Source organism: Hippoglossus hippoglossus, chromosome 7 (genome assembly GCF_009819705.1).
Source record: "Hippoglossus hippoglossus isolate fHipHip1 chromosome 7, fHipHip1.pri, whole genome shotgun sequence".
NCBI classification, from domain to species: Eukaryota; Metazoa; Chordata; class Actinopteri; order Pleuronectiformes; family Pleuronectidae; genus Hippoglossus; species Hippoglossus hippoglossus.
Window position 1 is genome coordinate 27,153,038 of NC_047157.1, and position 27,429 is coordinate 27,180,466.

General features: G+C 46.0%; 4 protein-coding genes across 7 annotated transcripts in view; 2 read left to right on the top strand and 2 right to left on the bottom strand.

Annotated features, from left to right (window-relative positions):
- The window catches only part of LOC117765269 (protein NDRG3-like), a 10,132-nt gene extending 2,635 nt beyond the window's left edge, over positions 1–7,497 (top strand). For both annotated transcript variants that reach the window (XM_034591656.1, XM_034591657.1), the window contains exons 3-16: positions 527–559; positions 2,954–3,059; positions 3,167–3,287; positions 3,614–3,676; positions 3,771–3,831; positions 4,112–4,198; positions 4,644–4,700; positions 4,775–4,878; positions 5,186–5,251; positions 5,354–5,405; positions 5,616–5,663; positions 5,775–5,810; positions 5,913–5,964; positions 7,237–7,497. In XM_034591656.1, the coding sequence (XP_034447547.1) occupies positions 527–559; positions 2,954–3,059; positions 3,167–3,287; positions 3,614–3,676; positions 3,771–3,831; positions 4,112–4,198; positions 4,644–4,700; positions 4,775–4,878; positions 5,186–5,251; positions 5,354–5,405; positions 5,616–5,663; positions 5,775–5,810; positions 5,913–5,964; positions 7,237–7,406 (1,056 nt within the window). In that variant the 3' untranslated portion in view covers positions 7,407–7,497. The remainder of the gene's footprint in view (positions 1–526; positions 560–2,953; positions 3,060–3,166; positions 3,288–3,613; positions 3,677–3,770; positions 3,832–4,111; positions 4,199–4,643; positions 4,701–4,774; positions 4,879–5,185; positions 5,252–5,353; positions 5,406–5,615; positions 5,664–5,774; positions 5,811–5,912; positions 5,965–7,236) is intronic.
- Positions 7,498–8,606: 1,109 nt separating this feature from the next.
- rfc2 (replication factor C (activator 1) 2) lies at positions 8,607–11,881 on the bottom strand. Its single transcript, XM_034591647.1, has 6 exons — positions 11,386–11,881; positions 10,912–11,017; positions 10,707–10,808; positions 10,124–10,382; positions 9,773–10,033; positions 8,607–9,052 (listed from the first exon to the last, which is right to left on the bottom strand). The coding sequence occupies exons 1-6, from the start codon at positions 11,846–11,848 to the stop codon at positions 8,942–8,944; spliced, it is 1,302 nt and encodes a 433-aa protein (XP_034447538.1). The 5' UTR covers positions 11,849–11,881; the 3' UTR covers positions 8,607–8,941.
- Positions 11,882–11,890: 9 nt separating this feature from the next.
- usp11 (ubiquitin specific peptidase 11) lies at positions 11,891–22,224 on the top strand. Of its 2 annotated transcripts, none has more exons than XM_034591625.1 (21): positions 11,891–12,429; positions 13,176–13,285; positions 13,410–13,540; positions 13,663–13,780; positions 14,460–14,605; positions 14,843–14,904; positions 15,181–15,280; positions 15,391–15,564; positions 16,166–16,324; positions 16,444–16,668; positions 16,825–16,908; positions 17,466–17,560; positions 17,732–17,935; positions 18,171–18,274; positions 18,706–19,203; positions 19,329–19,399; positions 19,597–19,709; positions 19,789–19,938; positions 20,408–20,523; positions 20,706–20,794; positions 21,001–22,224. In XM_034591625.1, exons 1-21 carry the CDS (start codon positions 12,320–12,322, stop codon positions 21,181–21,183), a joined length of 3,042 nt encoding a protein of 1,013 aa, XP_034447516.1. In that variant the 5' UTR covers positions 11,891–12,319; the 3' UTR covers positions 21,184–22,224. The 2 variants fall into 2 exon arrangements, with proteins under 2 accessions (XP_034447516.1, XP_034447515.1); XM_034591624.1 differs by having other exon boundaries at positions 12,251–12,429; positions 18,171–18,298.
- A 353-nt stretch (positions 22,225–22,577) lies between these two features.
- Positions 22,578–27,130, bottom strand: zgc:86609 (TMCO1/EMC3 family protein). 2 transcript variants are annotated; one of them, XM_034591662.1, is made up of 9 exons: positions 27,016–27,130; positions 26,004–26,201; positions 25,840–25,897; positions 25,273–25,366; positions 24,568–24,672; positions 23,930–24,011; positions 23,632–23,711; positions 23,399–23,481; positions 22,578–23,023 (listed from the first exon to the last, which is right to left on the bottom strand). In XM_034591662.1, exons 2-9 carry the CDS (start codon positions 26,156–26,158, stop codon positions 22,895–22,897), a joined length of 786 nt encoding a protein of 261 aa, XP_034447553.1. In that variant the 5' UTR covers positions 26,159–26,201; positions 27,016–27,130; the 3' UTR covers positions 22,578–22,894. The 2 variants fall into 2 exon arrangements, with proteins under 2 accessions (XP_034447553.1, XP_034447554.1); XM_034591663.1 differs by having other exon boundaries at positions 26,826–27,069.
- Between the last annotated feature and the right edge of the window lie 299 nt (positions 27,131–27,429).

A 27,429-nucleotide genomic window follows, 5' to 3' on the forward strand; every position in this document is an offset into this window, starting at 1 on the left:
CCTCAGGATCTCCTCCCAGTTGGGCGTCCTGGTAAACCTCCAACAGAAGTGGCCCAGGAGGATCCTGACCAGATGCTCGAACCACCTCAATTGTCCTCTTTCCACGTGAAGTACAGAGCTTCTACTCCGAGCTCCCCCTGGACGTCTGAACTCCTCACCCGACTCTCAGTCTGACGGAGAAAACTCTCTTCAGCTGCTTGTGTTTGCGACCTCGTTCTTCCGGTCCCTACCCAGAGCCTGTGAGCTGAGGCTGAGAGCGGAGATCCACCTGTAAATTGAAAGCTTTGCCTTGAGGCTTCTTCTCCGACACATCGGGCTGGCACAACGCCTGCATCCCTCCAGATACTTTACCAACTCGCCCATCTTCCCGTCAAGACAAGACACCAAGCAACCCCCCCCCCCCCCCCCCCCCAAGCTGACAGAAATATTCAAGAGTTAAAAACTTACAATCTGCATCATTTCCTGGAAAAAATTATTCATGACAATTAATATTATTGATTGAAAGAGTTTGTCTGTGTCTCTTCAGAACGGGAGAAATCTCCAGGACTTTGACTGTCAGGTACGTTCAGCACTAACACACAAGAACCGTCATGTTCAAACCTCAAACATTAGATATGTTTCACATCAACGTGTTTGTGTTGAAACAGGCATAAAAATCTGTGATTCAACATGTGTCATATTATGATGTTAATGATATAACAGTGTGTTGATGTGTTTACATCATGGAGGGGTTTGTGATTGTCCAACATGTTTCTGTATCCGGCCGTGACTATTAACTGGCACGTAATGAATCAGACTTAACGAAGGTGATAATGGATCAATTCATCAGAGCAGCACAAGGCAACAGCCTCACATTCAGAGGCTTGTGTGTGACGTGTCCAAACATCAGGCTGGAGTTACATCGATAATCACACAGTAATTGATCAGCAGGACTAATGTCACTGGAGCAGGTCACTTTACATCAATGATGCTGATCAAAGATATTTCAAATCACACAGAGTCAGAGCTCTGCCTCTCGCAATGATGTCAAACAATGATTTAAAAAGTTAGGGCGACCAACAAGGTGCTAAAGAAGCCAAATCTTTAAAAACAGACATGTTGACGTCTCCTCTCAGACTGAATAATATTAACTACACATATCGTGATGAAGAAGACTTCAATTAAAACCACCCTCTGCCTCAGGTTACTCTGAGGAGGAGGAGGAGGAGGAGGAGGAGGGGAAGGAGGAGGAGGAGGAGAAGGAGAAGGAGAAGGAGGAGGAGGAGGAGGAGAGCAGATGAGAGGAAGGGGAAGAGGCCAGAATAAGATTTGAAGGGAAGACAGGATGAAACCAGTGAGGGATGAAAGAAGTGGTTAGCTGTTAAGACCTTTAAGACCTTACGGCTCTCAGCCAATGACAACAGAGATTATTCCTCTTGATCCAATCACACCGCCCCCACTTTCTCTTTCTTCTCTCACTTTGCAGAAAGCTAAAGGACAAAATCTCCTCCGTCTCTTGTCTCTGTTTCTCTGTTTCCTTCCATCTTGGGAAACCTTGTGTCTTTAAAACTCTGAAACTCCTCCTCTGTCCTCCTCCTCTCCTCTGTCAGGATGTCTGACGCTCTGGATCTGCATCAGATCTCCTGTTCTTTAGGAGTCGGGGTGGTGAGTTCGTAAGTTAGCGTTTCATCGGCCTGCTCTCCTGAGTCATGCTGCTGCTAACCTCGAGGTGTTGGCTCTGTTAGCCGGTTAGCGTCCTAGCCCGTTCACCTGTTGTAGCTCCACACTCACTGTTAGCAGGAAGCTGCTGTTTCACTAGAAACACTGAGACGACAGGTAGTATTATTTATGTTACATACATTTTAAAATCGTTCTCAGAAATAGACCGAATGAGAAGTTCTGAATCAGGAAAAGGAAAAGTTGATCTGCAAGAGATAAGAATTAATAAATCTTATCAATTAAACTTAAATTGACTAAAATGATGAAAATGTTTTGAACTTTCATTCAAACAACATCAGTAAAAGGAAATCGTGGTTTTTCAGCTGCTCTGCGGTCTCACAGATTCATGTGATAACGTAGTGTCACAGCTTGTGTGTGCCCATGAATGTGTTGAAGAACCATTAATAGGATCAGTCGGTTGTTTCCTTGGTCAGTTGATCGATGAGATTTGGAGACAACACCTCAGCCTATAGATTCATGAGCCATTCGTTCTACTGTCAGACGAGAACGAACAAGCTGCTGTTTCACATGAAATCATATAGTTACACACAAACCAGCTGCAACACAACTACAGCGTGGTGCGTTCATGTGCACTGGGGCTGTCCATCTGGTGTCTGACCCAACTAAGGACATTTTCCAGAGTTTTTCAGATATGATTATCAAAAGCTCTGGAATCTCCTCGTCTTTCCCAGTTGACGTCTTCGTCTTCTACGTGTACGGCTCCTCTTCTTCATCCTGAGATCTTTGTGTTCTTCCAGTTTCACGTCCGTCACGTGTTAGAAACCTCATCAACACGTCCACTCGCTCACTGGGAAGCTTCCACACATTGTCCTGCTGTTTCCTCACATGGACTCACGAGGACATGTTACAGACATTTTACCAGGAGGCTGCAGGAGAAGATCCAGGAAATGTCCAGAGACACTGACTCAGACATTTGTTCTCACAAACAGAACCTGCAGAACATGTGAGGAACATGTGAGGAACACGTCAGGAACACGTCAGGAACACGTCAGGAACATTGTTAAGACTATAATGGGATTCATCAGATCTTTCAGCACGTTGTTCAGGTCTATGTTCAAGTGTTTCAAAGAGAAACATGAGATAAACGAGCTGTTGTCTGGTGTTAAAATGAAAGCAATGATTGGAGGAGGTCACTGGTTTCTCTTTGCTCTCACTTCACTGCATGAAGCGAGTGCAAGACGTTCATCTGGGTCGCTGCTGACAGGAGGAAGTTCAGCTCTTGTTTGTTGTTCAGGAGCACGATGTGGAGACGGCCCACGGTGTGCTGCACGTTACCATGAGGGGAGTTGCTAAGGGCAACCGACCCACAATCCTCACCTACCATGACATCGGACTTAACCGTGAGTAGACACACACACACAAACATTAACAGTTAATATACAAGATTAAAAACATAATATATAATAAATATTTGTGTGTGTGTGTGTGTGTGTGTGTGTGTGTGTAGATAAGTCTTGTTTCAACAGCCTGTTTAACTACGAGGACATGCTGGAAGTGACACAGCATTTCTCAGTTCTGCATGTCGATGCTCCAGGACAGCAGGAGAACGCTCCCATATTCCCCACCGGGTAACACACACACACACACACACACACACACACACACACACACACACACACACACACACACACACACACACACACACACACACACACACACACACACACACACACACACACACACACACACACACACACACACACACACACACCCCGGTTGTGTTGTATTTCAGACACAGATAAAAGGGTTTGATCAGGCAGCTGTTGCCGATCAGAAAAAGAAGATCAATATAAAAGTAGTTGATGGGGACTCATTTAGCATTTACCTGTGTGTGTGTGTGTGTGTGTGTGTGTGTGTGTGTGTGTGTGTGCGTGTGCGTGTGTGTGTTTTGCAGGTACCAGTACCCCACCATGGATGAGCTGGCTGAGATGCTGCCATCTGTCCTCACACAGCTTCAGTAAGTCTGCTGTTGCCCTTGCAGTGAAATGCATATTGGGTATTACAGGAGGACGTTTGGTTAATTCAGCCTGGATTTCATGTGTTGTCATCAGGGTGAAGAGTGTGATTGGTATCGGGGTTGGAGCTGGAGCTTACGTACTCACCAAACTGGCTGTGAGTAAATACTCTAGACTGATTTATTAACAAACAAGTGACTCTGTGGGGAAGCGGTTGTGACAGGACAGACTGGGGCTGGAGGGTTGTTGGTTTGAATCCTGGAGGAGCTGGAGAGCACCACTCCACTGATTTAAGCGCTTGTGAAGTTCAGAGGAGAAAGAATTTAACAGATCGACCTCATTCTGCCACATCACTTCCTCCTTCTCATCCTAAACTAGCCATTGTTAATCAGAACATTATTATTATTATTATTATTATTATTGCTGTTGTGTTTCAGCTGAATGAGCCAAGTCTGGTGGAGAGTTTAGTTCTGATCGACATTGACCCCTGTGCCAAAGGCTGGATGGACTGGGCTGCCTCTAAGGTAACACACAAACACACACACACACACACACACACACACACACACACACACACACACACACACACACACACACAACCACAACCACAACCAAACCTAAGGTCTCCGCCCGTGTTTATATCATCAAATAACTAATTAAGACCAAACTGATCAGAAACACTTGAACAAACCTCAGTGAGACTTTTTAGTTCCGTCCATGTCCCATCTGCTAACATGGAGGAGGAGGAGGGGTTATTGGGGGTTTGGCTTCACTTTTTGGAGCCGTCATGTCATCCATCTTTATTTACAGTCTGTGGTCAGACCATCTGAACACTTCACTAATAACGAAGTAAAGCATAAGCTGGACGTTGGTGTTACAGCGATCAGTTGTTCACTCTGTCGCTCAGTAACTTTCACTTCAGACTCTCTCACGACTGAAATATATTGAAATGGGATGTTTTTGTTTCAGCTGAGCGGCTGGACCAGCAACCTGGTCGACATCATCATGGGACACCACTTCAGCACCGTGAGGACAAACAGACACACACAGGCACGGGTTTCATCAGGATCCAGTCACTGAACAGTTTCCTCTGTTTGTAGGACGAGTTAACGGAGAACAAGGAGATCATCCAGACATACAGACTGCACATCTCTCAGGATATACCACAGGATAACCTGGTCATGTTCTACAGCAGCTACGACAGGTACGACTCCACAGACAGGGGGCGCACTTTTACTCCAGGAGATCCGAAAATGTGTGAAATGTGAAAGATGTGACAGTGTGAAGTGTCTCTGGTAGAGAATCACCTGAGTTCACAGAGTGTCAGTTCTGCAGCAGCTGAAGTTATCAAAGTTATTGGAGTTAACCCCCTTTACTTCTTGTGATGTCATTTCCTGGAGAATCTTCAAATTCTGTGTGTGTGTGTGTGTGTGTGTGTGTGTGTGTGTGTGTGTGTGTGTGTGTGTGTGTGTGTGTGTGTGCCTGCCTGTGCCTGTGCGCCTGTGTTGTAGTCGTACTGAGTTGCAGATGGAGCGGCCGGTCGTGGGTCTGAATGAAAACACAGTCACCACACTCAGGTATCACTTTTTAATTGACTTTGTCTAATGTGTCTGACAACACACATCATTGTGTTACTCAGCCTCAGTGTGTGTGTGTGTGTGTGTGTGTGTGTGTCTCAGGTGTCCTGCTCTGCTGGTGGTTGGAGACACGTCGCCTGCTGTTGATGCTGTGGTGAGTGTCGGCACTGTTTCCATGACAACAGCCAGTATGTGATGTACCATTGATGTAACGTGTGTGTGTGTGTGTGTGTGTGTGTGTGTGTGTGTGTGTGTGTGTGTGTGTGTGTGTGTGTGTGTGTGTGTGTGTGTGTGTGTGTGTGTGTGTGTGTGTGTGTGTGTGTGTGTGTGTGTGTGTGTGTGTGTGTGTGTGTGTGTTTTGCAGGTGGAGTGTAACTCCAGACTGAACCCGACCAAGACCACCCTGCTCAAGGTACCTGTCTGTCTGTCTCATGCACAATAAATAAAGATGGACGAGTCATGATGGTATCTTCCTCAGAGGCTTGTGATCTCACCACGTGTTGTTCTATGTGCCTCCTGTCAGATGGCGGACTGTGGAGGACTTCCTCAGGTGGTGCAGGTGAGTCGGAGGAATGATTCTCTGTGTTAGAACCACACAGACCTCGTGTCTGGAACTTTGACCTGTTCTGAAAGTCACACACGTGTTTCTCTTTCTTTTCAGCCTGGAAAACTAGCAGAGGCCTTCAAGTATTTTGTGCAGGGGATGGGCTACAGTGAGTATCTGCACTCAACACTAACACACGCACACACACACACACACGCACACACACACACAAAGAAAAACTAACTGTAACACGTCTCAGTGATGTTGTTTTTATCGGACATGTTGGTCTTTGTCTCTGTTTCTGTCGACATGATCCTGTTTCATACAAACTGCTCAGTGAACAGCTGTGTGTGTGTGTGTGTGTGTGTTTGTGTGTGTTCTGCTTTTAAAACTACAGTTGTTCCTCAACCTGTCCTCCTTCTTCTTCTTCCCTCTCACTCTTTGTCTCCTTCAGTCCCTCATGTTGTATTAAAGCACCTTAGCAACCAATCAGGTATCAGGATTTCAACCAAAACCCTGCACCCCCCTCACCTCCGTCCATTTCCATCTTTGTTGCTATTTCCTGTTAGTTTCCGGTCTGTCTTACTGTCTGTCTGTCTCTCTGTCTGTCTTACTGTCTCTCTGTCTGTCTTACTGTCTGTCTGTTTTACTGTCTGTCTGTCTCTCTGTCTGTCTTACTGTCTGTCTGTCTGTCTGTCTGTCTGTCTCTCTGTCTGACTGTCTGTCTGCCTGCTTGCCTGTCTTACTGTCTGTCTGCCTGTCTGCCTGTCTGTCTGTCTTACTGTCTGTCTTACTGTCTGTCTGTCTGTCTGTCTGTCTGTCTCCATTCACAATGCAGACTCAGATAATGAATGAATTATCATTTTTGGGTGAACTATTCTTTAAATAACTGACTATTTCAGATAATTTTCAAACAAAAACTAAAACCTCAGTTTCATTCCTGTTCTTCATCTTTATGACAGTAAATTCAAGATGTTTGGATTCTGGTCAGTTGCTCTAAATAAGACGCACATATATTAATTTTCTTAAACCTCCATTTTCTTCGGAATGTTAAAATAAACGTAGGGAAGGTCACTTGACTCTAGATCAGCTCCCCCTAGTGGCTCCTGGTCAGACCACAACGTGATGTTGACAAATCTGGTGCAGAACAAACATTGATTTCTTATTCAAGAGGAAATCAGAGGTGTTTGTTTGGTCCACATCTCCATCTAGTGGAAAGAGCAGGTCAATACTGGAAGTGTTTGGGGCGCTGTTGATCAATAACAGTTTCGGGTTGTTTCGTTCCTGCACAGGCAGCTGTGGCTCGGGGGGGGGGGGGGTGTTCAGATTGTTCAGATTTGAATCCAGCTGCTCGGCCGCAGTGAGGACGATTCAGATCACACACACGCACGCACGCACACGCCTGAATGCTGCTGACATTCATGTCTCTGCCCCCCCTCAGTGCCCACAGCTGGTATGACCCGGCTGGTTCGCTCCAGGACTCACTCGGCCTCCAGTGTCGGCTCCACAGATGGAGTCCGGAGCCGCACTACCACCAACACCCTTCCAGAAGGAGTCAGCTCCTCCAGCTCCGAGCTCACGGTGCCGCACACCATTGAGATGACGTCGTAGGACTGTTCTCTCCATCTTTACTCCTCCGTGCTTCTTCTCCTCCTGTTCCCTGAACTCAACAGTTCTGCTGTTTTAGTTGTAAACGTTCTTTCTAAAAAGAAAACACTCAAAAAGGTCAAACATTGTTTATAGTTGAGACGACGACGCTCGGCTCCAGATTTCCTCCCCGTGAGTTCGTGGAGTTTAGATCTGATACCAGTGTCAGCAGCAGCCATGTTGACTCTGTTGTCATGTCGTCTTTAGAATGCTGATGCGGTTGCCATGGTGATTCTGTAGATGTAACCGTACATGGAGTTCCGCCGGCTCACATTAATATTCAGTTGTGTTGTATTTCTTCCAGTGGTTTCCTCAGGTCAGATGTTCACTTTAACTCTTTTCTTCCTTTAGTTTGGTTTTACTCTTACGATTGTAATCTTTATTTTGTTGAGTGATGTTCGCGGTGCCGTTGGTGAAGCTCGTCCCGTCTCCCAAACATCGGGAACTTTGACTCAAGTGTTTTTTTCTATCCGTGACTCAGAGCATCTGTTCTTCTTGAGGCAGGTGAGACACTTCCTGTAACAGCGGATCTGACGTCAGACTGAAGGAAACTCATTTAAAACGATTGCTGTTCTGCTGCTGTTTCCGTCATGGTGACCTCTGACCTCTCTATTGTACATTATCTTTATTATTCGCTGCGGCTCCTGCTCTGCTCGTCCGGCCGGTCGGCAGCATGCTCGTCGTTGACTTGTGGCATGACAACTGTTCAGTGGTCCAGTGAGTGATGTTGTTCAGCTGGGGGGGGGTTCTACATTGTGCTGTTTCTCTGGACTGAGCAGGTTCATCATCACGGTCACCTGAAATCACTGGACAGTGATGACATAATGATTAGTGAGGATTAAGCCGTCGCTCAGAGTCCTGATGCTCAGTCTGGACTTGAGAAGGTTCAGGTTTGTTAGGAATCACACGTGTGAATAAAACGACGACAGGTTCCCAGGTTTAAAGTGGACCCACAAACTGTTTCCTGCAGATGAGAGGAAGTGTTTAGTTCTTTTATTCTATATATTCTTACTGTTCAATATTTAATACAAATATTACTTTATAGAGTTGAACACCAGTAGCTGTTGTTAAACTGAGGTTTGTACTTAATAGATGTTTCATGTAAACAAGCTTTGTACTGACAAATAAAGTTTGTTATCAATAAAGACAGAACAAGTTTTCAGATCTGTTGTCTTAAAAAAAATATTTAATTTAAAGTCTTAAATGCATAAAAGTTTGTCATTGCAATTTAAAAAAAATAAAACCTGCAGATTTAATGAATCTTTAATGCTTAACATCTCCAAACAAAACAAAACATGTCGGCTCTAAGGAAAAGGATTTATTGGTTTTTTTACATTGTTCTGCCTCCACAGAGAAAGTAGTGCATCAGATGAGATGAAGATCATCAGCGTGAAGCTCAAAGTGTCTGAAGACGAACACAGAAGAGAGGGCGCACAGAAAGAGTCCATCACTGAGGGGAGTGGGGGTGTGTGTGTGTGTGTGTGTGGGGGGGGGGGTGTTCAGCTGGCGGGTGGCGGCGTCGTCTTGCTGCAGAGTCGACCGAGGAGTCCGGCCATCTGCAGCAGAGAGTTCACTCCTTCAGCCACTCGCATGTGAGTGTAACCGATCTCCTGCAGGAAGCAAACAGAACAACATGAGACGTTCGGAGGCTGAAGCTACATCCACTTTAAGATAACACATCACTGTTGCTATGGTTACGTCTGCCGTCCACACGACTCTGGAGTTTTCCAGCCTCTGAATCAGAGACTTGTGTGAACTGGTCTCGTTTCAGTTTGAAAACTCTGGGTTTGTGTTTTATTCTGGACGAACAGAAACTGAGACTTTAGTAAACGATGACGCAGACGTTCTCCTCCTGATTGGTTCTCATCAGTCACATGACTCGACGACCAGCGGTGAACACAAAGCATCGCTAACACTTCCTGTCAGTAACAGTTCCTGTTTCTAACACTTCCTGTCAGTAACAGTTCCTGTTTCTAACACTTCCTGTCAGTAACACTTCCTGTTTCTAACACTTCCTGTCAGTAACACTTTCTGTTTCTAACACTTCCTGTCAGTAACAGTTCCACCTCGTCGTCCCTGCTCTGACTCTTCACCATCACTGCTCCTCCTTCAGAGGAGTTTCTGTTACTAAGCAACCAACTGCAGAGGAGACAATCTACTTCCTGTTTACATCACATGACCAGTGTAGGTGACGTGTGTTAGTGTGGGCGGAGTCTCGATGCTCTGGATATCTCGGTTATAGCTCAAACTCTTGAACAGAGATCGTATTAGAACGACGACGTTTCGAGCAGCTTCCTCTGCTGACGTGTCGGGGCGGAGCTCCGCCTCACCTTGATGAACTCCAGTTTCAGGTACTCGGCCATTTGGAAGGTCTTGCAGACCCTGAAGATGTTTCCGATGATGTCCTCTGGCGAGTAGCCCAGCGCCCACAGCTGCTCCACCACCTTGTAGGCCTCGTCGATCTTCCCCTCCACACAGTGTCCCAGCATGCTTTTCACCAGCAGAGGGTGGGGCTCATCACACACCTTGAACACGTTCTCGCTGTTGATGTAGCCAAAGCCGGAGTTGGTCGACTGCAGGTTGTTCAACGCCTGAGAACAACAAAAAAAAACAGGAGGGTGAGTCGTATACAACGACCACGTGCCTCTGAGCCAAGCTTCAGAGTCTGGACGACTCCTCACCTGTCTCATGTCTCCCTGGGCGGTGAAGATGACGGCCTCCAGCCCGTCGTCAGACACAGACAGACGCTCCTTCTCCACCACCTCCTGCAGGCGGGCGAGGATCTGTCCGTCGGTCAGTTTGGAGTAACGCAGCACCGCACAGCGGGACTGGATCGGCTCGATGATCTTATCTGAGGCGTTGCAGGCGAGAGCGAAGCGAGTCGTCTTGGAATAGATCTCCATGATCCTCCTGAGAGCCTGCTGAGCGCCGTCAGTCATGCTGCAGGGGGGGAGGAGACGTTAGGGTTCAACGACACATCAAATTAAAAACATTTAAGAACCATCAACAGGTTTCTTCATTGAATTTCATCAGAAGATGAAGAAGAGTCAAACATTTAAATCTTGTTTTTAGTTGTTTCATGGAAAATAGATGGATAGACAGGTACAGTTTCTTTAAAAACCTATTCCACGTTTCCTCCTGAGAGCTAGTGAGAGAAACATGGTGGTAAATTGATGAATGGCTAAATTAGTCGCAGTTAAACTTTTCTGCGACCACTTCAAAGACCCAGATCTGGTTAAAGTCCACAGCAGGAAGTGATCTCACCTGTCGGCCTCGTCCAGGATGATGACCTTGTGTCGTCCTTTGGGCAGTGTGACTTTCTGCTGAGCGAACATCTTGATTTTATTCCTCACCACGTCGATTCCACTGAAGACACAAGGTCACAGAAAGAACACGGAACATCTCAGTTTGTTTTTGATCAGTCAGTGAACCCTGATCTGGAGACTTCTCAGGTTGGTGTCAGTCTCACCGCTCGTTGGAGGCGTTGAGCTCCAGCACAGCGTCCTTCATCGAGGCTCCCAGCAGCGCTCGGGCCAAACACAGGATGCTGGTGGTCTTTCCTGTGCCGGGGGGGCCTGGAACAGGAAGAACATGAAGACATCAACACACCTTCTGTTTACATCTTCTGACTTCGCCTTCTCAAATGAAGCTGTCCCACATCTGACCGTGTTTGAAAGAGTCTTCACCGTCTGTGTAGCAGATGAATCTACTTCTCAAGTTGTATCTTAATAAAATGTCTGATGACACTTCATGACAGTGACGTGTAAACATGGAGAATCTTATCTTATGAAGCAGACAGAACTTTGTACAATCACATAATAAAGTTATGAAACTTTCTACAGCAGGAGAGAGTGAATCTAACTTCCGCCCTCCAGGTAAAGACGAGCTTGGAGGGATGTTTGGGACTCGACCCTCCAGCTGAGGGTTGAACAGAGGAACCGACCTGCGATGATGATGTTGGGGACGTTTCCCTCCCTGGCGAACACCTGCAGGCGGCTCAGCGTCTCCACGTTCCCCACGACCTCGCTCAGAAGCAGCGGTCGGTACTTCTCCACCCAGGGCAGCTCGTAGGCTCCGCCGGAGCTCCTCGACGAGCCCTCCCCGGCCTCCGGGTTCTCCCCGGCCGGCTCCTGGCTCTTCTCCTCCGGCCTCGGCTCGGACTCGATCATCTCGACCTCCATGTCGGTGTCAGCCCGCGAACTGCCGCACGATGTTTCCCTCCCCAGCAACCGCGCCACAGCAAACCGGCTCCTCATTGGCCGAGAGCTTATTGGGGAAGGTCCGGATTGGTCGAAAGCAACGCGTTGACATCTCGCGATATTTAAAAGCACCGGAAGTTGGAAGAAGTTGAAAACCCTCTGCTCGCGTCTGATTGGCTGATGTTCACCGACCGGAAACAAGAACATGGAGAGAAAATACAGAAATTAAAGTTCAGAGCTGAAAATAAAGAAGATGAGGAAGTAAAAAACTTACATTTTAGTACTTTCAACCAAACAACACATTTATTTAAAGTGAAACTTCTTTCTTCACGAATCGTTGAATTATTGAATTATTGAATCGTTGAATTGTTGAATCATTGAATTATTGAATCATTGAATCACTGAATAGATGAATTATTGAATCATTGAATCATTGAATAGATGAATCATTGAATCATTGAATCGTCGAATCGCCCTCTAGTGTTGACTTGGCCGGACCGGAAGTGGTGTTGCTCCGGGTCTGAACACTTCCTACTTCCGCAAACACCGCTCCCTCCGTGCGGCAGCTTCTGTCCGTTTATCGCTTCATCAATGCGGCGGTTCGCGGCTGCCTCCTGGCTCCTGGCTCCGGTTCAAACCCTCCCCAGTGCGGACATTTATGACTGATTGATCGGCGTCATGACGGCCAACAGCCGCTGTTCCGCTGCGGAGCCTCCGGGCCTGGAGACCCAGCGGCGGGAGATCGAGTCTCTGCTGCGGGAGTGTGAGCTCTGTGCTGGGGACAGTTGGTGAGAGTCCGCCCGCCGCACACACACACACAGCGGAGCTAACAGTTAGCATCACACGGTTGTTTTACGGTTATTACCGGGGCTACCGGCGGGGGCAGGCCGCCGCTGTGTCGGTGTGAGCTCGTTGGGGAGGTTTAACGGCTCCGTGGTAAATGTTCGCCGCCGCCGACGCATTTGTTTCCGCGTGAGAGGCGGACGGAGCCCGGACCGTTAGCCACCGATGCTAACGTTAGCCTGTCAACCAGCTGCAGGGGCGTTCAGGCTCCACTCGTAAAACCTCCGCTCGGCCGCCGTGTGTGGAGAAGTGAAAGCAGAAGAGCTCAGTGTGTTCATCATAGTTTCTGATTCATATGTTAATGTTCACCTCGTCCGGCGGCACGTGCCTCTGCCCGGGACACACTGACACCAGCAGCGTCACTTCGTGTTCAGCCTTCACATCATAGACTTTAAACTGAGGTGTCTTCATTTTCTCAAACTGTCCAGAAGTGACGTCTTTCTTTTATTACGTAATTAGTTGTCAGAGGCTGTGCAGTCGTGATCGTGAGTGTAGTCCTGCTGTCAAACACACACAGACACACACAGACACACACAGGTGAAAACACAACCTCTTTAGTGGATGTGATTACAAAACATTTGAGTGGAATCTGAAAAATACTGTAAACGATTCACGGCCATTAAGACAGTGTCAGTTCTGTCAGATCAGCCGAGTGTGGGAGTGTGGTGACCATAATGTGTTTGTTTCGTAGGTACGTGGTGGAGCATCGCTGGTTCGACCAGTGGAAGGAGTTTGTGGAGACTGGAGACCAGAACTCGTCGTCCTTCCCCGGTCAGATCGACAACACAGAGCTATTCGAGGGTCAGTGAACGCCTCACTGTAACTCAAGTGTTTTCTGTTCCTTCAGACTCTTTGTTTTTGCTTCAGTTTTAAAATCACGACATTTGTCAACTTGACTAATTGGCGGAGTGTTTCCTGTTTGTAGATCTGGACTCGTACCACGTGAAGGAGCGTCTGGTGGAGAATGAAGACTTTGTGCTGGTGCCGGCGGAGGCCTGGCACAAGCTGCTGGTCTGGTACGGCATGGTGGTCGGTCAGCCGCCGCTGGAACGCAAGGTGACTCCACTGCACGCCACATACACTCAGTCTGTGGTGACGTTCAGTCCGTCAGGCTGGGATGTGACTTACAGCTTCCTGCTCTGTGTGTGTGTGTGTGTGTGTGTGTGTGTGTGTGTCAGGTGGTGGACCTGCCCAGCACTCTGAAGGTGGAAGTTTACCCCGTTGAGATCTTTCTCTGTCTCCATAGCAACATGGACAACGTCATCACGGCACAGTTCAGCCGCGCCGACAACATACGTGAGTTTTTGTGCAACTGTTTTGACGATCCATCATTTTAGTCGTCGTTTGCTCGAGTTCCAGCTTCTCAAACGTCAGTATTCTTCTGGTTTTCCTGCTCGTACAAAATATGAATTCAAGTTTCTCAGAGATTCTGATTCAAAAGACACTAAAGTACATTTCTGTAGATTGATGCAGATCCATCCTCTGAGGATCGTGAACAAAATTGAGTGTAAAACCACCTAAAAGTTGTTGAGATATTTGGATCAAAGTGGAGCAGCTCAAAGAAATACATGAATGAAACCATGTGTAGCTTTAAAATCCAGCGACAATTTGACTTGGAGAAGTTTCAGGATTTTAGTCGTCGGACGTCTGGATCTGAGCAAACGTTAGCGGCAGCTCGACTCTCAGCCAATCAGAGACGAGTCAGAGGAACAGTTTTAACATGAAGCTGCTTTATTCCCTGTTTTTACTGGAGTGAATCAGTGTTTGTTCTGGAGGAGGATTCAGATAAAAACCTCCTGAACCATCAGCACTGAAGGAAGAAGACTACAACTCCCATCATCCCTCACTGCGTCACCACGTCAACAAACTGTTGTCACTGTCGATTGAGCCCCCCCCCCCCCTAGTGGATTTTACATGTTGTGTGTTTAAATTGTGTTGGCTCTCTTTTGAACATTTTGTCTTTACGTGTGTGTAGAGTCGATTCAGAGGGCGATGTGTCAGGCCTTCTCGGTGCCTCCGGGCTCAGAGTGTCGTCTGTGGATGAAGAGTTCAGACAGCAGCTGCGAGCGTCTCAGGAACTTGCACGTGAGCGTGCTGGACGCCTGTTTGAGCTCAGGCATGGTGAGAATGTCCTCTACACGTCACCCACATAATTTAACACACACATAAAATCTCACTCATGTGTTTGTTCAGTAATAAAATGAGACTCAGGTTAAAGTTTCAGAGACAAACTTCCACATAGAAGCAACTATCGCTTAAAATAACAACCTGAGAGATGAGCTGGAACATGCCTCTGTGTGTGTGTGTGTGTGTGTGTGTCTGTGTGTTTCTGTGTGTGTGTCTGTCTGTGTGTGTCAGACGGTGATCATGGAGACGAGGAATGCTGACGGCACCTGGCCGAGCTCCAGGCCTCAAATCATGTAAGAACAGTCTCTTTGTTTATTTGTTTCTTATTCGTAACATTTCACATCTTTGTGTTACGTCTTTTCTTTCATCCTCGAACTCTTCCCGCCCCATGTAACTTCCTGTCTGGTGGAACTCTCTTCTCCACATTGCTTTCAGTTTCCGTCTCCCTCCCTCTCCGTCTCCTTTGCGTTGGAGCGTGTCAGAGTATGAGCAACATTGAGGCGAGGGGCGGAGCCTGTAGAGCTCATCCGATCTGAATCTGCCGCTGACGTAGTGTTCTGGTTTTTCAGGAGGAACTCTGTGGAGGAGCAGGACTCGTACCGAGGACAGTCTGGAGTCTGCGGCCTCACCAACCTGGGCAACACCTGCTTCATGAACTCTGCTCTACAGGTCAGTTTTATCCAGCTGAGGAGCTTTGTATCGTGTCGGCTCTGCTTCAGGACGTGTTTTCACAGCTTTTACTTCACTGACGTCTCCTCTCTCTCTCTCTGTGTTTGCAGTGTCTGAGTAACACGCCTCCTCTGACCGAGTACTTCCTGCAGAGCTCCTACCTGGAGGAGCTGAACTTTACAAACCCTCTGGGAATGAAGGGGGAGATCGCAGAGGCCTACGCTGACGTCATCAAACAGATGTGGTCGGGGAGGCATTACTCTGTGGTGCCACGAGTCTTCAAGGTACCAGAACCAGGGACGTCACCTGAAGTCCGGTAGTCGCTAATAACGCTGGTGAAATTCAATGATTCTGGATACAGAACTTGATACCGCAGCAAAACATGGAAAACAACAGTCACGTAATATGTTAACACAACTTAGTGGTTTGTTTAGTTTAAACTAACAAGGTGACAGATCAACGGAGTGAAAATGTTCTTTTTAAAGGTCTGTTATATTCTGACAGAGCAGTGACATTGTGAGCGTCACCACATAAACAAGTTAACATGTGTTCATCCCAACAGAACGTTATTGTAAGTAAGTTAACGTTGTGTTCGCCTTTGTGAATGTTATATGTCGAGCATTGCTACAACCGACGCTAGCGGTTGCAACTGTGTTTTATCTGATTGCTTCTAATATGATTTAGTTCTGATGTGAAATATTCGCAGGTTAGTATTTTTTATTTCCGTGTTAATTCGTCCTGACGTCAAAACTGAAAACAGATTTTTCAGATTTAGCCAAATTAATGTGGACGTGGTCTGTCGTTACTGACACAGACACACGTTACTATAAGTCTTTAACTAGTGTGTGTGTGTGTGTGTGTGTGCGTGTGCGTGTGTGTGTGCAGACAAAGGTGGGTCACTTTGCGTCTCAGTTCCTCGGGTACCAGCAGCACGACAGTCAGGAGCTTCTGTCCTTCCTGCTGGACGGACTCCACGAAGACCTGAACCGAGTCAAAAACAAAGAGTACATTGAACTGCGGGACGCTGAGGGACGACCTGACCAGGTGAGCGGCTGCTGCTGCAGCTCAACAGGCCACCGTGTTCTGTTGCCTAAATATGATCTGATTGTTTTTTACTTCTATTAAGCTCCAGATTTAAGTAACTAGTGTTGTTTGTGCCACAGGAAGTGGCCGAGGAGGCGTGGCGGAACCACCGCCGGCGGAACGACTCGGTGATCGTGGACACATTCCACGGCCTCTTCAAGTCCACACTCGTCTGTCCCGAGTGCCACAAGGTCTCTGTGACCTTCGACCCCTTCTGCTACCTGAGCGTCCCACTTCCTGTCAGCAAGGAGCGCGTCATGGAGGTCTTCTACGTGTCTCTGGACCCTTACGCTAAGCCCGTCCAGGTAACGATCCGGATCTGGACTCAAATATCACTCATTTCACTGTTTTACTGAGTTTACATGAATACTGAGGAACATGAGCTGTTGGTAAAAATCATAAATATAATCTGAATCAAATCTAAGATGTTTCCATGTAAACTGTCTCTTGTGTGTTTGCAGCATCGTGTTGTGGTTCCTAAAGCAGGAAAAGTGTCCGACCTCTGCTCGGCTCTGTCAGAGATGACCAGCGTTCCTCCCTCACAGGTCAGTGTTAATAGGAATTATAATATGTTTTCAAACCTGTAGAAATCTGGAAGGTGACACTGCGTTTCATTTGGTCGCCTGTTGGTGGCGTCATATCCTCTTTGTACATGTGTCAGTGTTTTTCAGAAGACTTAAAAGTGACTTTTTATCCAGTTTGAAGTCACATTTTTACAATAAACCTTTTAGATCTTGGTGGTTTTTAACTCTATATTTGAAGCAGATGAAGGATTTTAGTCGTCGGACGTCGATCTGAAGTTTTCAGAGAAACGAGCTGAGCAAACGTTAGCGGCAGCTCGACTCTCGGCCAATCAGAGACGTCCATCAACACGGACGGATCCTAACCAGGAGAAGTTAACTGCAGTGAAGACTACAACTCCCATCAGCCCACACTGCTTCAATAAACTGTCTGCTGTGACTGTTTTGATCGACAGGCCCCCTGGTGGCAGAAAATGACAGATGGTGTATTTTAAAGACGTGTGTGTGTGTGTGTCTGTCTGTGTCTGTGTGTGTGTGTGTGTGTGTGTGTGTCCGTGTGTGTGTGTGTGTGTGTTATCCAGATGGTGGTAGCGGATGTTTTCAACCATCATTTCTTTAAGATCTACAACTCTGATGAGTCTCTGAGCTGCATCCTCGACCGAGACGACATCTTTGTGTGAGAAAACAACTTATTTAATTATCTTTTGTTTGTTTGTCTCAGTCTGAGGTTTGAGCTTCATAAGATGTTACCATAGCAACCAGGACCGACTCATGTCTCCCGACTAAAGCCAACCTGCTGTTTTGTGTGTGTGTGTGTGCGTGTGCGTGCGTGCGCGTGCGTGTTCAGGTACGAGCTCAGCGTGCAGGAGGAGCAGCAGGAGGAGCAGGTGCTCCTCGCTCTCTACCTGAGGGAGCGCTCTCACTACAGAGACTACGGCTCCGGCAGCAGCTCGTACGGCACGTCGCTGTTCGGACACCCGCTGCTGCTCGGCGTGCCGCGCAGCAGCTGCAGCCAGGAGGCGCTCTACGACCTGTTCCTGCAGAGACTGGCGTGAGCAACACACACAGGAAACTCTTCTCTGTTCTTAACCAATCACAGTGAAGACCTTTGCTGCATGTTGACCTCAGTGGTAGAAATCCTAAAAGTTTTTCATTGTGATCCGTTGAGGGAATATTTATTTTACCGTGGTGTCTGTGTCTGTGTCTGTGTGTGTGTGTGTGTGTGTGTGTGTGTGTGTGTGTGTATCTGTGTGTGTGTGCACGTTGCTGCGTGTGTGCGTGTGCAGGCGCTATGTGCGACGTCCCGACCCTTCTGAGGAGTTGGAGGAAGAGGAAGAAGATGACGATGAAGAGGAGCTGTACAAGACTCAGACCAACGGCATCAGTGACGGTATCGACTTCAAGTCTGACCTCAATAATAATAATAATAATAATGATTCTGTCTGAACAGGAGACGTTTTAAAGAGAGTTTAAATAAACAGCGTTGAAATGTTTTAGATCTAAAGTAGAAACGAGTCCGAGCAGCAGAAACAAACTGAGTCACAGAAGCTTTTCTCTGTTCTTCAGTCTTAGAAGTTTTTTTCTAAATTAGTCTCATTATTCTAGAAATCAACACAGTGCTGTAAAAAACATTTCTGCTAAATCTTCATTAATAATACACATTAACGGGTGACATCCCTATGGGTGGATTCGTGGTTTTGACCTCCATCATAAAGAGTTTGACAGGACGTCGTCCGCATGTAAGATTATTAAACTGGAGGTCGGAGGTCGGCCACACAGATCAAATCTCTGTAGACTGAATATTTCTGTGTTGTTTCTCAGATGAGCAGCAGGAGGAAGCAGAGCGAGTCGAACCGTCTCAGGCTCAACTCTCTGAAGATGCTCCAGCAAACAGCCAATCAGACGCCACCGCTAAGGTGGACCCCCTCCCTGAACTCAACCACACGCAGCCCTCACAGGACCACAAGGAGGCCACCAACGGGTCAGGCAGCCAGACGGAGCTCCTCAACAGCGCCGAGGCCAACGCCGCCAACTGCACCAGTGATGAGAGTCTCTGTGGAAACCCGAGCAGCACCGCCGACGCCACCTCAGAATCGCCGGCAGATCAAACGCCACAGCCCGGTCAGACCGCAGAGGAGGAGAGAGAGGAGGACAAGCAGGAGGAGGCGTGTTCTCCCAGCCCGCTGACCATCGAACAGTCGACCAAGAGGAGGGCGTGTCCTAAGAGGAGGAAGAGTTTGTTCACCATCCAGGCGGTCAACTCCAACGGGACGACCGAGAGAGGGATGGGAGAGGGAGGGAGCGCCGTGTCCTTCAGCTGTAAGTCTGATCTCACACACACACACACACACACACACACACACACACACACACACACACACACACACACACACACACACACAGTCGTATAAATGTGATTAACACAACGTGAGGTCTCTCTGCAGCTCAGCCTTACGTGGCGATCGACTGGGACCCCGACATGAAGAAGAGATTCTACAATGAAAACGAAGCTGAGGTCAGTGTGAACGGATTAAAGGTTATGATTGACTTTTCCTTTTCTTTATCTCTCCTCCTTATTGACTCCTCTGTTTCTTTATCTCTCCTCCTTATTGACTCCTCTGTTTCTTTATCTCTCCTCCTTATTGACTCCTCTGTTTCTTTATCTCTCCTCCTTATTGACTCCTCTGTTTCTTTATCTCTCCTCCTGTGTAGAAGTACGACAAACACGCCAGTATGGAGGTTCCTCAGCAGCAGACGACCGTTCAGCTGCAGGAGTGTATCGAGCTGTTCACCACTGTGGAGACACTGGAGGAGGAGAACCCATGGTAACACACACACACACACACACACCAGCCTGATGATGAACATGTGAGGGAGGTGTACAAATGTTTTGACCATGTCCAGGTACTGTCCGGTGTGTAAGAAACACCAGTTGGCCACAAAGAAGCTCGACCTCTGGTCTCTGCCGGAGGTTCTCATCATTCACCTCAAGAGATTCTCATACACCAAGTTCACCAGAGAGAAGCTCGACAGCATCGTGGACTTTCCCCTCAGGTACAGACACACACACACACACAGAATACAATCTCTTTCTTCACCTTAAACCTGAAGCTTTTCTAAAACCAGTATTTCTGAGACATGAAATAAAAACATTTGATAGTTTAAACAGACCCTCGTCTTCTTCTTCCTCTCGAACACGTCTCTTACAGACGAGTCTTGGTCTAAATCTTCTTCATCCTTGTTTTCATCAGTAACATTCTGGTGCAATCTGCTTTAATATCGATCCCCACGTTTTAGCCGTCGTCTGAATGATACTTGTTTACAGGCAAAGAGCGCTAACAAACAAACTACATGTCCCACAATGCCAATCACCTTTCCCACGAGGATCCGCGAATCATGATGTGTATCATCAGTCACATGATCTGAAAGCGATGACATCACTGAAAACGCGCACACGTCTCCTCCGGCTCTAAAAGGATCTTCCTGATTGGTTCTTATCAGTCATGTGATGTCACTGTTTCAGGGACCTGGACTTCTCCAGCTGCCTCCTGAGGAAAAAGCTGTCCAATGGGGAGCCTCGGAGCTGCTATGACCTCATCGCTGTGTCCAATCACTATGGAGGACTCAGAGATGGACATTGTGAGGCCCTTTATTTATATATATATGTACATTATATATTGTTAACACATACATGACTGTTGGTATGATACCAGTTTGTGTTAATAACATATGATATAAACATTTAATTATTTTTAAAACCAGTTTATCGTCTCGAGCCTCAGATCAGGTCGTGTTGAACCTTTCGATTTTCCATATTCCAGACACCAGCTACGCCAAGAACAAGGACAACGGGCAGTGGTATTACTTTGACGACAGCAAGGTGACGTACGCCAGAGAGCCCCAGATCGTGGTCAGTATCCTGCACATGATGTTTGAATCCACCATTTCAAATAATCTGTAGATTGTTTCACTGAATGTGTTTCTGGGCTGTGTGAGAGTTCTCCAGACGGCCTCCGGAGGTCGAGTCTGGAAACCGCTTTAGTACGATGAGATGTCAAAAAGCACGACTTCCAAACGTGCGACGTCCGCTCAGTGACGTTTGTTCTCCTCCCACAGACCAACGCTGCCTACGTCTTGTTTTACCACCGACAAGATAAAATCAGAAAACCCACTCTGCCCCCTCCCAACACAAGCCCCGCCTCCTCCACTCCCCAGCCCGCCAACGAAACCATCACTTCCTGTAAGGACGACAGCGCCGAGCTGGGCGCTTCCTCCTACGTCACTATGGAAACAGACTAAACAAAAGATTTAGTTTAATTCTTCTTTCTGGTAATTAGTTATTTTTTTCACTTCATCAGATCAGTGGGCCTCTTCTCTGTTTTCTCATTCATCGAAACTTGAACTTGATTTGACTCTGACCTGATTACCTTTAATCCACATTAAATATCTGTTGGCTCATTATTAATATTATATTAATTCAACAAAGAAAAAAACTTTGATCCAATAGTAATTTAATTTTAAAGTAATATTAGATTTTATTAAAAGGCTTTTAAATGTCAAGGTTCAGTTTTACACTTTTACTACATTAAGTATTAAACTTCCACAAATGCCAGACACTGTATTTAACGATTGTTTAGTTAATTAAATATTTATTGATCAAAAGACGGATTCGGTTGAACATTTTTTAGTGAAATATTTTCTCCAATTTTAACACGTAGAGTTTCCATTTCATCTTTATTATTTAGAAATCTTCAAATTAAAGTCTGTCGCAGAGTGAAGACAGTTTGTCTGAGGTTTTACTGTTCAACTGAATTCAATAGAAACCATTACAGTGGAGCAGAGTGATGGATTATGGGTAATCAGCAGTGTTTATAATAGATTTAATACAAAGCTGCCAGGGATAATAAGTCTTTCTTTGTATATTATGAAAGTTTCTTTCCTTTATTTATTTTTAATTGACTAAATTCAGCTGTAACATGACTAGTTTTATTTTTCCTCAATGATTTTATCGATCGACTGGTGCAGGACATTAAGATGCTTATTTTTTTGTATTTATAGATAAAAATTTGTATCCAGACAGAATGACAGGTTAACTTTTCCTTTCCAGTCTGAGCAGAGAGACGGACGCAGGTAAAGTTTTCTCTCTGGTCAGTGAGCGCTTCATTTCTCTGAACCTGCTGTGTACAGTATTTTTGTATTGTAAGAAATGTATTATTATCATTCCTGGGTGGAGCAGGAGGGAGACTTTGGGCGATTTCTTTCTTTGGTCAATTGAGATGAAAATATTTTATTGTACTTGATTGTTTTGATATGAATAAAAGGGTTATTATCACGATGAGACGAGTGACGCTGTACTTTGAGTCTTGGTAAATTCCCTGTAGCCTCGTCAAGTCAAACTCAGTTAAAACCTATTTTCTTCCACCTCGTGCACAAACGTGTTGATAAATCCCGACATCACTAAAACAGCATCATCGACCTTCTCACCAGGTTTCATGGAAAAGTCCTGAAGTTCTGCACAACACAGACGAGAGAAATCCAGTGAGTTGAGATGGCACCTTTATTTAACTTCACTTCAAAGTCACTGTGGTAGAAACGTACACGCATAATAGTTCTGCAGAATGAAAACAGCAACGCCTGCTGTCGTTAGAAGATCTTCTGCTCGTCTGGAAACGTCCGTCATCTTTAAACGCTGCGTCAGATCCGACCAACGTCTTCCTGAGAGGATTCCTCCGATTGAACCGCTTCACTGACACAAACCGCTCGTCTGGAACATTTGTTCTAAAACCTGCTTGTTCAGCGACGAGTGGATTTAAAAAAAACGTTCTATTCTGGAACACTGAAAACACAACGTGACAACATGTGAAAAGGAAACATTTGATGTTTGCGGTCGTGACGACTAATTCAGACATTTGTTTATTTAAATCTAGAGTTTGTCGACCGTGTTCCAGAAAAGAAGCAGTTTTTACCCGTCTCCTGACAGTTCGACAAACGCTCACACGTCCTCGTCGTCCTAGAACATGGTCGACTTGACGTCCTGGCTGAAGAAAGTTCCGAAGTTGAGGTCTCGGGACATCAGCTCGTCTTCAACGTTCTCTAGCGCCCACTTGTGTTCAATGATCTCCAGCGCCTCCCACTCGCTCTGAGGGGAACAGACAGAGGCTCATCAACACAAGTCAATAGATGTGGAGATGAACAGTTCAGGAAGAGTTTCTGTTTCACATCATCTACAATTCACTTGAGATTCAGGCTTCATCCATACAACCACGTGTTCATTTAACAAATAGCAAACTGAAACGTGGTTGTATGAATGAAGCCTTAGTTTGAATATTCAGGTTAGAGATGAAGACTCGGATCTGATGACTTATGTCAAAGTAACGTGAATGAAAAGAAAAAGATCTCCACTTTTGTTAAATCTCTAGTATAATTTGTGGAAATTCTCACCTTCTTCCATGAAGCTGTTTTCTGTGATCAAACTAATAAAATGAACTTTCACCTTTCAACTGTCATTTCTCACCTTAAAAGCCTTGTTGGGGTCGGGGGGCATCGCCATGGCAGCGCCCGTCATCTGGTCCTGCATGACCCGCGACTGGTCGGCAGCTGAGAGACATTTCACATGAGAAACACTAACACACAGAATGTCTGGAAACGATCCAGCTTCAGTTTTTCATCTGTTCGTTCACAGAAACCTGAGATCGAACAGGAAACACCTCCACTACTTAACAGCTGCAGGTCAAAGGTCAGACTCACCGTTGTCCTGTCCCAGAATGAGGCTGTACATGCTCCTCAGTCCAAACACGTTGAGGAAATACCAGGAGGCCGAACTCACCCTGCGTCATCACAAGAGGGACAGCGTGAAACTATTTATTTAAACTCAGCCGCCTGACGAGTCAACTTTCCGTAATTTGAGCAGCTTTTATTTGAAAATATTTAAGATCTTGTGTCAGATCACATGTCAAACATTAAAATCAAGATTTCAACAGATTCAGTGATAATGAAAATAATGTCTGTTGATCATTATGGTCTGTTCGAGGTGTTGTATCTTTACCAGGAGGCGTCGAGCGACAGCAGGTCGATTCCTCTCTGTAACATCGGCTTGAACCTCAGAGTCATAGGAAACGGCACCTTGGCTGAAACACGACGACACAAACCAACACTTGAGATGTTTGTTCCCCACAAATACACAATAAAGTTCATTTACAAGAAAAAACAACAATTATTCATCAACATCACGAGATGAGACCAAAAACACTAATTACTATGAGAACAAGGTTCATTTAAAACAGGACGGGCTCCAGCACCGATTCAGCATTTCTCCCACAGAAGTTCAGTGAAGAAGAGAATTCTTCTCTTCGGTGGTTTCTCTCTTTACTGGAAGATTGTTTTTCATTTCCATATAAAAAAAAAATCCCAGTAGCAGAAGTTGAAAGTCTCCTGTCCCATGGATCAAGCTCCAAAAACATGAATGTGATAACTACAAACACAAAGGTGGTGTTGTATGTCTAATTCAACCAGTTTCTGTCTATATTAGTTTATTTATTTAAGATTCATATGAGGTCACTGTGACCTCTGACCTCTGAAATCCTATCTGTTCATCTTTGAGTGAGAACTGAACAGGACAGACAGAACCACGAGGTCTTCGTCCACTGGGCGTCACTGTGCCGCGACGCTGATGACAGAACTCACTTATGACGAATCCAGAGAAAGCCCAGTTTATCCATCCACCAATCACAATCATGGGCAGGACGTTGGTCAGGTTTCCCTTCATCATGTCCGTCAACATGCTGGTGTCTGAAACACAGATCATGTCCAGAAGCTGAGTCCAACACAAACCACAACAACCAAACTTTGTCTATAAAGGATTTATTTAAATTGATACCATGTAGCATCTTTGTAAAGAAGGATTTGAAAATGTAAATGAAAGTTGTCAGGACATAAAACCCACAGTTTAACTTGTTTAACCTGAAACCAGCAGCTTGGTTACAGAGAGTCTGATGTGTGAGTGTGAACGAGGAGAAAGTTTCCTCCTTCTCTCCCTGAACGTCTGTTCTCTGTGACTCTGGTGAGTGGGTTCCATCTCCTGTGAGAAGAACTGACTGAGAGTCAGCTTCAACTGTCACAACCAGCTGCAGCTGAAGAGTGAAGCTGAACTGAGATCAGTTAAAAACACTCTGAAGTTATTAAAAACCAGAGTTTATCTCCAATATTCAGCAGGAAACTGTTAAAACATGAAGAATCCTGAACAGATTTGGTGGATTTGTTACAGCAGCAGCTCTTCAGGGTCAGGAAGCAGAGGATCATGGGTAATATCCAGCATTCAGTTGTGACAACACAGTCAGAGCTCAACACTTTGACAGACTTTGTTTTTCCTACACACAAACAGACACACACCTGTCATGGGGTTCTTGGGGACGACCTTCCTCTTGACCGTCTTGAAGAATCCCGTCTCTGCGTCGTTGAAATAATGTTTCCTCATCGCGAAAGACTGAAACCGTGAAAACACAGCGAGGTTCAACATGTTCACAGCAACTCGACACGTTTCCTCCTTCAGGGTTTAATGTAAATGTGTCTTATTCATAACAGAGATCATCTCATGTGTTATTGGTTCAAAATGAACAACATCACTACAGACAACTTAGAAGTAACAAATGAAACCCAACGACTTTAGTAAAGTTTGTTTTCAAACGTCCGACTTGATCCAATCACTGAATCACAGAACTTTGAGGAACTCCTCCTCCGTCACAAGACGACGCTCGTAGCTGGATAAGAGAATCCAGAGAATCCAGAGACCGGTCGGAGCTTCGTGGTTCAGTGAAGACCACAACAAAAAGATATCCTGGATCTGTTGAACTTCAAGGAACAATCCCCTGGACCATAATAATCAATCTTAAATTCCATCACATTCCCAGACTCTGAATCCCAGTCAGTGACTGGGTGTGGGGGGGGGGGGGGGTTTACCTGTCGGGGGATGTACCTTCCATTCTCTCGGAGGATGCGGCTGCGCAGGAGCACCTGACTGCGCAGACACACAATCAGATTAGTGATCACAAACACAGGCTGTGTTCACACAATCAGCTCAACGTTAACAAACTGAACACAGACTCAAGGTCCTCAGGCCTCACCTGTCGGACACCTGCTCCAGGTCCACCTTCTTGTCGCTGTGGAGAAGCTGGGTGACGTAGTGACGGATGATCCCGACGAAGAAGGTGATGAAGACGATGGGCAGGACGACCCAAAGACGAATACTGGAGTCCAATAAGAGCTCTGGACTCGCCATCGCTCTGTTGAACCGGACACAAGAAGACAGACGAGGGGACGATCTGTCGGAGGACAAGGTTCCACACGTCACAAACAATCGACACAAGATCTGTGACAAACTCAAATAGAACCTGCATACATCAAGATAGAGAACTCATATACAGTAACTACACACACATGTGCATTAACTACACACACACACACGTGCATTAACTACACACACATGTGCATTAACTACACACACACACATGTGCATTAACTACACACACACACATGTGCATTAACTACACACACTACTTCATTCGCAACGACTGTCAAACTGCACCTTTGAACGTTTAAAGCTTTAGTTTTGTATTTGACATGTTGTCTTCCTGTCCAACCCCGTCACTGAACTCGGACCCGGAGTCAACAGCACGTGACAAATTAAACTGGAATCTGAAAACTTCCGCCACTGAAACAACACAAAGTTAAACTGTCCACAAAGATCAACACACTGAGTCCAGCTGGGACCCAGAGACACGTGGAAACAAACCAGCAACAGGCCTGAGAGCAGGGAGCAGCTAGCAGCTAACAGCTAACAGCTAGCAGCTAACAGCTAACAGCTAACACCACAGCTGTAGCTCCAGTCAGCTCTTCCGGAGCTAACGAGCGGAGCTAACGAGCGGAGCTAACCCGCAGACACTGACCTTCTGACCCCGGACCAGTGAGGACTCGTCGGCTACCAGCTGACGTTAGCGTTAGCAAACAGCTACCATTAGCAAAGTTAGCTCCTGAAGCCGCTTCCTGTTTCGCTGTGAATCGTTTCTACAAACATTCAGCCGCTTTGATTCAAACTCTTTGATCTGAAGCTGAAATGAACCTTTGATCATCGCTCACCACATTTATCAGCTGTGACTGTAACAGACACGTTTCCTGCGTGAGAAGACACGAAGAAGAGAGAACTTCCGGTTCAAGCAGGAACACACAACACCTGCAAAATAATTTTTCTTCACAGATCTTAACAATGTGTCAAAAACACTTTTAGAGAATAATAACTTTTAACTGTGTTTGTTTTACAGCTTTATTTCATTGTTTTTATTATTATGTAGCTTTTAACCCGGCATTAGTTTATAGTTTTATTGTGGATCCTGATCGTGGACTGTGATCACAACAAGACTTCTTCATACACAACATGTCTCCTCACATCTTCTACCATCAGGAACTCCTCAGTTCCTCTGCTCCTTCATCTCCATCATCATGTATAAACACTTTAAACATGATGTTACAAACTGGTTCTTCTCATCAGTGTTG